Below are 12,180 nucleotides of genomic sequence, written 5' to 3'. Positions count from 1 at the left end.
TATGGTTTACATACATTCAATGTGGGAATATTGTGACAGTTGAGGAGAGGAAATCCCCAATCATGGTAGCCTATGGGATACTTACAGGTTTGATGCCAGCAATAGGTGGCAGTTGAGTAGCGACCTTATTCTTATTCCTATGCTACATGGCCCTCTCGATCCCAAATCAGGATTCAATCTATTAGAGCTGCTCAATAATCATACGTTTTAGATTATTTGCTTTGCTCTCTTCCATGACACACCTAAAACACAAGAAGAATTAATGGATTTAACCTTAAGATTTATGGTGTAAGCATGGATGAGGAAAATATTACCGCGAAAGGAAGAAACAATTAGAAGCCATTGAAGCACTAACATCTCAAGAAATTAAAAAATCTGCTACAAGCCCTATGATTTTTTGTCATCTTTATAATCGATATTTAATGCAAGGACAACTTACATCACCAATGGGCATTTTTTTCTTACTATCTTAATTTGTGAGTAAGTAGAGGGGAGCATTCTTACTTTCTTACTTTGTGAGTAAGAAGTGAGGAGCAAGTATAATCTAGGCTACAAGTGTGTCAACTGCAGTTATTGTTTTGTTAGAATAAGTTATTGCAAGAACTATGCCCTATTGGAAAATTAATCCCAACTACCATAGTTATGATAGTGAAAATAACCATCCTTTGGAATACAACAACAAATCGAAAACCATTTGTCCTTGTACCTAGAAGATTTTTGTTTGTAAGGCAAATGACATGGATTAAAAGAAGTTGAGTACAAATTCCTTATTCTGTAAATAGTTAAGAATGAATATGCATTTGATGCAGTGTTAGTAAAACGTATCAATCAAACATTTATTCCGCAATTGATATATGTATGTATATTCCTCAAGTTCAAAAAATTATGTTTTAGTACAAACACACATCCTAGGTTTTAAATGTTTTTCCTTTTTATGTATTAAAATATTAAAAATGTATGTTTGAATATACAAGTAAGTAGAAAGCCTTTTTCTAAGTGACAAATGTAATTATGAGAAACTTTGGAGAGAAAAACACGGAGCAATTTGTGGTACGTGCCCATCCTCGTGAAGTGTAAATCTCAATAAGAACTCATAGTTTTACTTGGTGAAAGAGTTGGAGCCTCCATTTTTCATGCGAATGTATCTTTCTAAAGTATATTGTGTTGTTGTGTTATGATATCTTCCTAGAAAATATAAGCCTAAGTTTTAGGGCACAACTACTATGTTTTTCTCTCTTCTCACTTTGTCACTTTGTGTAAATTTGCTTTGATCAAATTTCCTCAAATACAATTTTTTTTAAAATGAAGAAAAATTTGATTCATATCCATACTTTATAAAATTCAAAATTAAAATAAATCTAAATTAATTATGAACAAAACCTAAATAAATTAAAAATATATAATAATATCATATAAATATATGATATAATAATTTTTTATTTATACTTTTGTAAACAAAATTTTATAGGACTTTTATCTTTTTAATATTTTACTTGAAATTGACTCAATTTTTTCCCTTTATAACAGTGCGATAGAAAATGAATCAATTTTTATCCCACTCAAATGGTATCCAAATAAAAATATAAGATTTTAAAAAAGAATTTCATGAATTAATTTATTCATTGGTTTAAGTTAATTTAATTATTTTAATTTTATTTATTATTGGGTAAAAATAAAATTTTATAAGACTTTTATCTTTTTAATATTTAGCTTGAAATTGACTCAATTTTCCCCTTATAATAGTCGGATAGAAAATGAATCAATTTTTATCCCACTCAAATGGTATCCCAATGAAAATATAAGATTTTAAAAAAGAATTTCATGAGTTAATTTATTCATTGGTTTAAGTTAATTTAATTATTTTTATTTTATTTATTATTTATTTACCCAATAATAATGAAGTTTTGGAAAATATTTTTTTAATAAATATAAATGGATAGATAAGCTTTTGTTATTTGATTTTTTTTTTCTTTTATTTAAGTAAATTTACTTAATTAAGTTTACTTGTTTATATTTTATTTTATTTTGGTTTTTTAACCCACTATAATAATAAAAACATATTTATAATTATATTTTAAAAAAGGTGAAAATATTCATTAAACACAATATCTAATAAATATTTAATATAAAGATAATCATAATTATATTCTATCAATTTAAGAGCATTTCTCTCAATGGGGTGTGAATAGTGTAAATGTTGATGAGAGTGTGAAGTTAGGGCTATGCTCGCCACCCCTTGACTACATTTAACATTAATGGCATGGAGGAGTGCAACAATAAACCTGAAACATTTATCCTAATGGGGTGTGAATAATGTAAATGTTGATGAGTGTGAAGTTGGGGCTATGCTCGCCACCTCTTGACTACATTTGGAATTAATGGCATCGAGGAGTGCAACACGAGCAAGTCTATTGTTGCGTGCAAACATACAATTGGCATGGAAGGTTGGGAAGGTTGGCTTCTTTATAGTTCATTGTTGCATGCAAACTTACAATTAGCATGGAAGGTTGGCTTCTTTATAGTTCATTGTTGCGTGAAAACTACAATTGGCATGGAAGGTTGGCTTCTTTATAGTTCATTGTTGCATGAAAATGTACAATTGACATGGAAGGTTGAATTCTTTATATGTCAGGTATGTATTAGCATGGAAGGTTGGCTTCTTTATAGTTCATTGTTGCGTGAAAATGTACAATTGGCATGGAAGGTTGGCTTCTTTATAGTTCATTGTTGCATGAAAATGTACAATTGACATGGAAGGTTGAATTCTTTATATGTCAGGTATGTTGGCATGGAAGGTTGGGAAGGTTGGCTTCTTTATAGTTCATTGTTGCGTGCAAACTTACAATTGGCATGGAAGGTTGGCTTCTTTATAGTTCATTGTTGGTGAAAACGTATAATTGGAATGGAAGGTTGGCTTCTTTATAGTTCATTGTTGCGTGAAAATTTACAATTGACATGGAAGGTTGAATTCTTTATATGTGAGGTATGTTTGAGGTTGGCTTCTTTATAGTTCATCGTTGGTGAAAACGTATAATTGGAATGGAAGGTTGGCTTCTTTATAGTTCATTGTTGCGTGAAAATTTACAATTGGCATGGAAGGTTGAATTCTTTATATGTGAGGTATGTTTGAGGTTTTAGTGTCTGGAGACGAATATTGGAAAGTAGGTACAATTGGCATGGAAGGTTGGCTTCTTTATAGTTCAATGCTGCATGAAAATGTATAATTGGCATGGAAGGTTGACTTATTTATATGTGAGGTCTGTTTGAGGTTTTAGTGTCACAGTTCACCCTCCCTATTTTTGGAGCTAGTTTGTTTAGTGGGAAGAGTGGCTTAGGATTTCTAGGGAATTACTTTTGTTGGTTATAGTGTCACAGTTCACCCTCCCTATCTTTGGAGCTAGTTTGTTTAGTGGGAAGAGTGACTTAGGATTTCTTGAGAATTACTTTTGTTGGCACTTGTTCTCGCTTCAAGAGGCTTTCTTGAGAATTACTTTTGTTGGCACCTGTTCTCGCTTCAGGATTTGTAATGTGCTGGTTAGGGTTCTATTTGTTTACATTTGTTTTCCTTCTTAGTCCTTTGTCTTGATCTGTTTGCATGATGATTTCAAATTATAGAGGTGGTTTGTCTTGTTGGGGCTAGTCCATCTACCAGCGATTGTGGGTTTCTTAGTAGTGTTTATAAGTCAATGGGCCATTTTGGTTCTCAAGGGTCTCTGTTTTGTGAAATTTATACTTGTGGAATGCCCTAAGTCACAAAATATTGTTTATTTTGAGACTTGAAAATTGTATTGGAAAATTTGGAAAGTGGGATGTCAAATCCTCTACAAATGGGTTACTTGTTAATTAGTTGCTTAGTTTTTTCTGAAACATGAGTAGGTAGAATCATGAATTTAATGGTGCTAGTTTGTAAGGGGTGCGTTGAAGGTGGTGAGTCTCCATCTACCTCTTCTATAAAGTTGGTAGGCTCTGAATTATTTATTTGGAGCATTAGGGATGATTCAGTGGGTTTAAGTTTACAACATCAATGTGGAGAGTCGTTTGGTGTGCCTTGTCATGCCTATTATTATGTTGAAGGTCATGGCTACCCATGTGTCCCCTCTATGCTATAATGATGCCTCCTAGACAACACATGCACTATAGAATGGGAGAAGGTAGCCATGTTTCTTGAAGATAGAGAAGAGTCAGACCCTTCACTTATGACCCTTCACTTAAGATTCCATCGCTACAAATTTTAATCTCATTCCGCTAGATTTGGGAAAGGAAATTAGTGGGTTGGAATCTTAAGATGAAATGGAATGAGAAGTTCATTCTTGCTTAGAGTTGCTTGATGATGCTTGGAAAAAGATTACCAGAACTAGTTATTGCAGGTGTAAGAAGAAACAATTTTTGAACCCATTATATTTGCATCAACAAATTCTCAAATTCTCACCTTGCTAGGATTAGTTATCAAAGATAAGTGGACAAAAAGCTACAATGTTTTCTCCTTCCTAGAGGATGCTAAAAGAATGCTTTACAATCGGCAATGCTGCTTCCAGACAACTTGGATTCCCATTTGGCATGTGTTGAGGGTTACTATGTGAGTGATTCTAAGAATTGATACCTTTTAGATCTTAGTTACTAATGCTTTGTAATGATTATTGTGGCCTCTTCATATTTCCAACAGAACAATGTAACAAATGGCCTATCATTCAATGGACGAAATTGAATAGTGAGGGGTCCGTTGGCCTATCATTCAATGGATGAAATTGAATAGCGAGGGGTTCGTTATCGTTGTTCCACCTCCCAGTTCCAACCCCTTCATTCGACGACCCATGTTAATGTGACGAAAACTACGGAAAATAGGGGTATGTACCTCTCCGAGTTCCAACCCCTTCATTCGATGACCCATGCTAATGTGACGAAAACTATGGAAAATAGGGGTATGTACCTCTCCCAGTTCCAACCCTGTATGTACCTCTCCTAGTTCCAACCCGGTATGTACCTCTCCTAGTTCCAACCCCTATGACTCCACCACCCCTAGAACCTTGCCCTCATGGCAAAGCATTGGGATTATATGTTTGAGGACATAGGTTCAAGGTCATGTAAACTTGACTTTTAGTTTCTTTGTGTTTTTGTGAGATTTTAAATAAAAACTAGTAAACATTTTCCAAAAAAAAGACATTTTGACTTCTCTATATAAAACATGTTTTTTTAATTGATATAAAAACTTCAATTCAAAAAAATAAAAGTAAAAATAATTAAAAAAAACATTTAAAACACGAAAACTAATACATCCTTAAGAATACGAGAAATATATATATATATATATAAAACAATGGGACATATACACATTATTAAAATTATAGAAATTTTAAATAAAATTAATATAATAATTATTCCTAATCAATTTTGACATTATTATTTTTTGTAGTCATTTTTATTATATTTAATTGTTTTCCATTAATTTTTTTTATTAATAAATATGAATATGAATATTTTTTTAAACGAAATAGTTAGATTTCTCTTCTCTTGCTTCATTTGCATTTAGGGCTACTAAACTTGCTAAAATTGCTTCATTTGCATTTAGGGCTACTAAACTTGCTCTTCTCTTGCTTCATTTGCATTTAGGGCTACTAAACTTGCTAAAATTGCGTCATTTGCATTTAGGGCTACTAAACTTGCTAAAATTTCTTCATTTGCATTTAGGGCTACTAAACTTGCTTCTGTGATGAACCATTTGCACCATTTGCATTTAGGGTGCCGATGACACACTAATTGGAGTTTGTGAGTTTGTGGAAGTAAGCTTCTAAAGGATAAAGTAATAGTAGATAAAATGCATGCCTTTATTATGGAGCTTCCGTGAGAACTTGAAATTTCAATAAAATGTCACAGCAATTTCTTTATCTTTCTCAAAATTCTTGTAAGAACTCACTCTTCGGCCTCTTTGGACACTAAAGTGGAGTTTGTGAGTTTGTGGAGGTAAGCCACTAGGGGATAAAGTAATAGTAGATAAAATGATTTCAATAAAATGTCACAACAATTCCTTTATCTTTCTCGAAATTCTTATCAAAATGTCACAACAATTCCTTTATCTTTCTCGAAATTCTTATAAGAACTCAAAATTTCAATAAAATGTCACAGCAATTTCTCTCAAAATTCTTCGGCCTCTTTGGACACTAAAGTGGAGTTTGTGAGTTTGTGGAGGTAAGCCACTAGAGGATAAAGTAATAGTAGATAAAATGATTTCAATAAAATGTCACAACAATTCCTTTATCTTTCTTGAAATTCTTGTCAAAATGTCACAACAATTCCTTTATCTTTCTCGAAATTCTTATAAGAACTCACTCTTCGGCCTCTTTGGATCTCATTGTGCCACTAACCAGAATAGCAAAGAAAAAATCGATGAGATTAGAAACGCTAAGAATTTTGGCTAAAGAGTTTTTTCCCCTATGAGCTCTCTTCACTATTATTATATAGTGAACCAAAAAAAAACAAATTTGCAATATATTAAGACATATAAAACAAATCTGTAATATATTAAGACATATAAATTTAATTGAGCTTTTCCTAGCTTCTCATTTATAACAAAATAAATATGCAATATATTAAGACACATGGATTTAAATGAGCTTTGCCTAGCTTCTCATTTTTCTTCAATGTTCGTATCTTTTCTCCTCACTTCTCCTCACTTCTCACTTGAATCCAGCTTAAATTTTGATTCAGTTTCTTGCTTATTGACTTGAATTCATTCTCATTTGATTCAGTTTCTTGCTTATTGACTTGAATTCATTCTCATGTTCGTATCCTTTCTCCTCACTTCTCACTTGAATCCAACTTCCATTTTCTGCCCAACAAAAACCATCTATTTGCTTAACAAGAAGAAATTTTCTTAACTAGAACGGTTTCTTTTTCATAATTGAAAGTTCAACATCTTCCTCATACAATACAATACCATACCTCTCCCTTTCGCATGTAATATTCATAATATGGTTGCCACCCAATACCCAAGTGCACATCCACCACATCATGTTGAGAGTAAATGCTAACCACCTTTTTATTAATCCACCACATTATGTTGAGAATAAATTCTAACCACCTTTTTATTATTTTAAATTACAATATGGTTGAAACCCAATACCCAGAAGCACATCCACCACATTAGATCATTCTTATCACCCATCTTGAAGAATAAATGAATTTATTATTATTAAATTAATAATAATTATAATTTTAAATATTTTATTTTGCTTTTTTTATTTAAATATAACATTTAGATGGTAATAAGTCATTTTTATAATAATTTATGTAAATCAATTCTTTTTAAGGTGAAATTGCTTTTTCATTAAGAACAACATATAAATATAATATAAATTACATTTTCATTTTAAAAAATAATGTAATATTTATATTTAATAAAGAATATTTTTTTAATATAATTTTGATAATTCGCTTTGTTATCGATCACTTCACTTTTCTTTACCGTGATCTTTGACTACCTTCTTAAAAAATATCATTTTTTCAAAAGAACAACGTAAATATTAAAAAGCATGTAAATATTTCATATATAAATTATATAACTTAAGAAAACCATAACAGTAAAATTTAAAATTTATTATTTGAAAAACAAAATTATCATAATATACGAACTTTACGCGAAAGACGATCTACTAATTGAGTATGTTTTTTGGGATAAAGATTCAACCATTAAACGTAACCCTACGCATTGAATCACAAATATTTCAATTATGAATTAACCTAACCCATGAGGTAAGATGAGTGGGTAAGAAATATATCTTATTCCAAAGACAGCCATATGAAAAACTCGATACAATTACTGGCATCAAATATTACAACGGAAATTTGGAGTATGACGTTTGATAAGAGGCTAGTTTCTCTAAAGCCATCTATTTACCGCTACTATTTATCAGCCTCAGGTACAAACATAATCTGTGGAAGCTAAAGAAATTCAGTTACCCTAATCAGTTATCAACCAACCAGAGAAATTCATTTACCCTAATCACTTATCAACCTCAACTACAATACAAATCTGTGAACAGTAAGATAAATGTTTTGTACACTGGAAGTTCACGCAAATTAAGCTTTTTCCGCCAGTATATCCCAGTCAGGCAAATGTTTACGAGAATAGCCGGATGAAACCTTTGGCAAAACCTTATTGGAAGGATCAAAGTTGGCATCAAACCTTGAGAAATGGCAATTTGAAGACAAAGTCCCAGATGAAATATAATCAGCAACTTCTCCATCCAAATACCCTTCTCCATTCGGCCCATCAACCTGTTGAGCTACCAAGAGATCATTCCATTTTGTTCTATAGGCATTTCGATGCAGACGACCCTTTGCATTCAAATAAGTCTGCCCCAGCACTCCATGAACTTGTGATGAAAGGACAGCCTTCTCCATTTCAACAGACAAATGAATAAAAGCATCATTATCAGACCACAGGTCAGGAATCTCAGGACCTGCAATAACATGAATCTCTGCTATGTCCTTCAGATAAACACTGTAGTGGTCAGATGGCAAGAACTCGTGGGATTGATAGTTATCATAGGATATAATGATTTCACCATCTAACGACCTGTAATTCTCTCCTTGTTTAAGCTGAATAACTGCACCATCCACTTCAATGTTTTGTAAAAATCCGGACCCATTATGGCTCAAGTCTGATCCTTCTGCTGCACGTAATATAAGTCTATGACCCCAGAAGAGAATTCCAAGAGCCTTTATCCATGTTCTTTGTTGGACTGTGGATTCCACCGTCCCTACTAACTTCATGTTCATGTGGAAAGTTTTATCTGAGATTAGACAGTAGATGGAGTCAGGTTTTCCATTGAAATCAAAATGTACTCCATCCCAACCTGTGAAGTGTGGATCACCAAATACACCCGGGACAACATTGCTCTTTGCAAAGGCATTACAGCATAAGAAAATGAAAAATAATGGCCTTCTAATAAAAGTTAACCTCATATTTTCCATCTTATTATCACAGGTTATGATATATAGATACAAGGCAGTATCAAACTCTAAATTATGCTATCTTCTATCAAGCCAGCTAAATATTCTATCCAACCATCTAAGTGACTATCAAAGTTCTTCTACAGAGTATGATAGAATTACAAAATCTCCTACTGGTGCAATACTTCAGACAGATCTGTAAAAATTACAAACACAAAAGAAAGCTGCAATTCACCAACTACCCAGATTGTTATAGAAAGTCAAACTCTGCTAAAATGTTGCTTGCTCCCTAAAATATCAAAGGGATAGCAAAGCCAAAACAACTATATGAAGGACTAAAAAACTTGAGAAATGGGCTGTGATACAAAGAAATATTAACCGATAAAAACAGCGCCAGAAACACTGAAAAACACTCTACCTATATGGCATGAGAATGAATAAATCAAGATGTTTTTAGGAATTTCTCAGTAGAAAACTGAAAAACCCATAATGGCATACTCAAAATCAATGAAGAATCCGATTTTGGGCGGTGATAATGGCATTAAGTGCAGCTTAACCATCGGAACCGGAATCACAAAACCAAAAGCAAAATCCACGTGCTGACGGTTAGGGCAACGGTTTAAATTCTAAAATTATAATGGGATGGGTGTTGGACTTAACTGCCTCAACGAACCATGTAGTAGACGTGTCGAGTTTATATGCCCGGGACGAATCGTCATTTGTTTGTCACGTTGTGTGGCTGGGTCATAAATGGAATATGATATTTGATATTTTGGGCAACTCGTGTCACAATAATAGTCTCTTTCAAGGTGATGAAAAGTCTCTTTCAAGGTGATGAAAATTCCGGGTTGCGGATTATGCTCAAATACGCTTTCGCTACGCGCTAGGTTGCTTCAAGATGACGGCACGAAGGGATGGGTTTCCCTTGGAAGCTTTCTCAAATTTTTAGAGACACGTGGTTTGAAAAAGATTATAAAAGTTTTAAAATTAGAAAACAAACTTTGTGTGATGTGATATGATGATTATCATCACCGTTATCGTTCATTAAAAATCACATCATGAAAATAAAAATATTATAATTTTCATAAATTATAAGTCGTGATAAGTATTCAATTTTAAGATGACTAATTTGCATATCATACTTTTTCCCATGGCAATAGATAGGGTTTTGTGTAATTAAATTATATTGTCAAAAAGGTTACAATAAAGGGGGCAAATAAGTATACTATTTTATTTTTTAAATATTATTAGTTCTTGCATATGCAAAGGATTCTGGCCATGGATTTGAGGTTTGATTGCTATAAATTTACTTTGACATTTATAATATTTTATTATTCAAAATTTAGCATATTATATATATATTTGAATGGCATTGGTTTACAAATTTAACTTTTTATGCAGTCTGTGGGAAGTGTCACGATTATCTGGATCAATCAACGTTGTTTCACAGCCCAACGCCATGTGGATGTATCGTGTGGGCATTAGCACACTTGGTGGCGGTTATGTGGATGTATCGCGTATGCATTATTTGACGATTGATCTTTTTTTCAGAGAGAAAAAACCTCATAGTTTATATTAAGAGAATATAAAGTTCGGTATACATACAAAAACCTGTAGCCAATGGTTCCAATCTGACACATGTCCAGAAAAAACAAAACCTAAAGAAGCTGTTCAGTCCATTTTACCCAATGGCTAGATATTGGAAAAGAGATCCATTCAGAACATAGTACTTACAATAACAGATTTTAAAAATTGAGGTCACTGAAACTTTGATCCAGGTGGATATTGGTGGCCACCTGCCAAGTCCACCTGGACCCCCACCATTGTATTTCTCAGCATTTTCAGTTTCCTTAATTGTAGCACAACTTACTATTTTTAGCAGTTTTTCGGGTCCTGAACTTCCAGAGCCGTTTTGAGGCCCTAAACGACGTTTTTTGGGGAATCCAGGGGCAACACGAGTCCATGGAATGGACTGGTGTTGCTCGTTCCAACAATGATAGTGCTCGGATAGATCTTTCTAATGAGCTATTGTACGCATCAAACGGAGATCATATGCCAAAGTTACGACCCCGGGAAGTTGATGTACCAACTTACCCCCAAACGGGGCCCACAGTTTGGCGTTTCATCTCCTAGGGTTAGGTTTTGGAATGTTAAGGGTTTTTCCATTGTTTCTCAACAATAAATAGGCCTTCGAGCCTCATTGTAACACAGTTCAGAGGCATGTAGCCATCACATCTCTTCTCAGAGATAAGCTACCATCGCCCTAGCTAGTTTATTTCCATTTCTGTTTGTAAGCATATTTCAGTATTTTCCATTAATGAAATGAAGTATTATTTCCGCTGCATCTTTGTGTATATGGTTATCTCTGTAATTTGTTGCGTTCCTGTTTAAATCCGGATTAGTGGTATCGGAGCGGTCTGCCTTTTCTCTGTTTTTCTTTGCATGTCCCCAACAAGGTCGGGATATAAGGAGTTAGGGCTTGAACTGGTTGAACCTTTGCAAGACCAACCTCGCAAATCCCGATGGCCTCCCATGGCGGACGAGAAGAAAGACGAGGGGGCAGGAGATCCCATCAAAATCTTGCTCGAAGAAGCGCTCGAGCGACAACGGAACGCGATGATGGACAGCTTTGCGCAGATCCTTCAACGGCTACCCAGAAGCGGCGCATCGGCTTCCAGCAGCTCCTCTGGAAACGCCACACCCTTTAAGGTACAAGTTAATTTTGAAATCCCCATATTCGAGGGTCAGATAGACGCTGATGCCGTAGATAAATGGTTAAATCTGCTAGAGGGTTATTTTTCTGTTCATGAATTTTCGAGTTGGGAAAAGATTGTTTTTTCTCTTCTCAAAGCAGCCCCCCACGTCAAGGACTGGTGGGAAACCTACTGCGAGCAGAAGGATGAAAGTATTGGCTCACTATTTTCAGCCGCACCCACCTGGGATTCGTTCCGGGATGCCATCAAGGAGCAGTACTACCCTGTCGGAAGCTATGAGGATGAATACATAAAGTGGACCACGCTGCGGCAGGGAAGGGACCAAGACGTGTCGGAGTTCACCAATCTTTTCCATACCCTTCGCACAAAGTTGGGTATCAAGGATTCAGAGCAACATTTGATACTCAAATACTGTGGCTGCCTGCACAAGTACATCCAGGAAGAAATACAGTTCCTAAACATCCCCTCGCTCGGCGCGGCATACCGGTATGCCGTCAAGGTTGAGCAGAAGTTTAAA

General features: G+C 34.3%; 1 protein-coding gene across 1 annotated transcript; it reads right to left on the bottom strand.

Annotated features, from left to right (window-relative positions):
* Positions 1-8,073: 8,073 nt before the first annotated feature.
* Positions 8,074-8,970, bottom strand: LOC149210525 (uncharacterized). Its single transcript, XM_089398987.1, has one exon. It carries the CDS (start codon positions 8,968-8,970, stop codon positions 8,074-8,076), a length of 897 nt encoding a protein of 298 aa, XP_089255113.1.
* Between the last annotated feature and the right edge of the window lie 3,210 nt (positions 8,971-12,180).

This window comes from Pinus tabuliformis, chromosome 1_2 (assembly GCF_031772625.1).
Source record: "Pinus tabuliformis cultivar Carrire ecotype Pingquan chromosome 1_2, CPIR1, whole genome shotgun sequence".
NCBI classification, from domain to species: Eukaryota; Viridiplantae; Streptophyta; class Pinopsida; order Pinales; family Pinaceae; genus Pinus; species Pinus tabuliformis.
The sequence above is the reverse complement of the archived record's forward strand: the minus strand, read 5'-3'. Positions and strand labels throughout refer to the sequence as shown.

What these genes read in the sequence shown, in the direction of transcription:
- LOC149210525 (XM_089398987.1), bottom strand. Translation starts at nt 8,970, where the DNA reads ATGGAAAATATGAGGTTAACTTTTATTAGAAGGCCATTATTTTTCATT.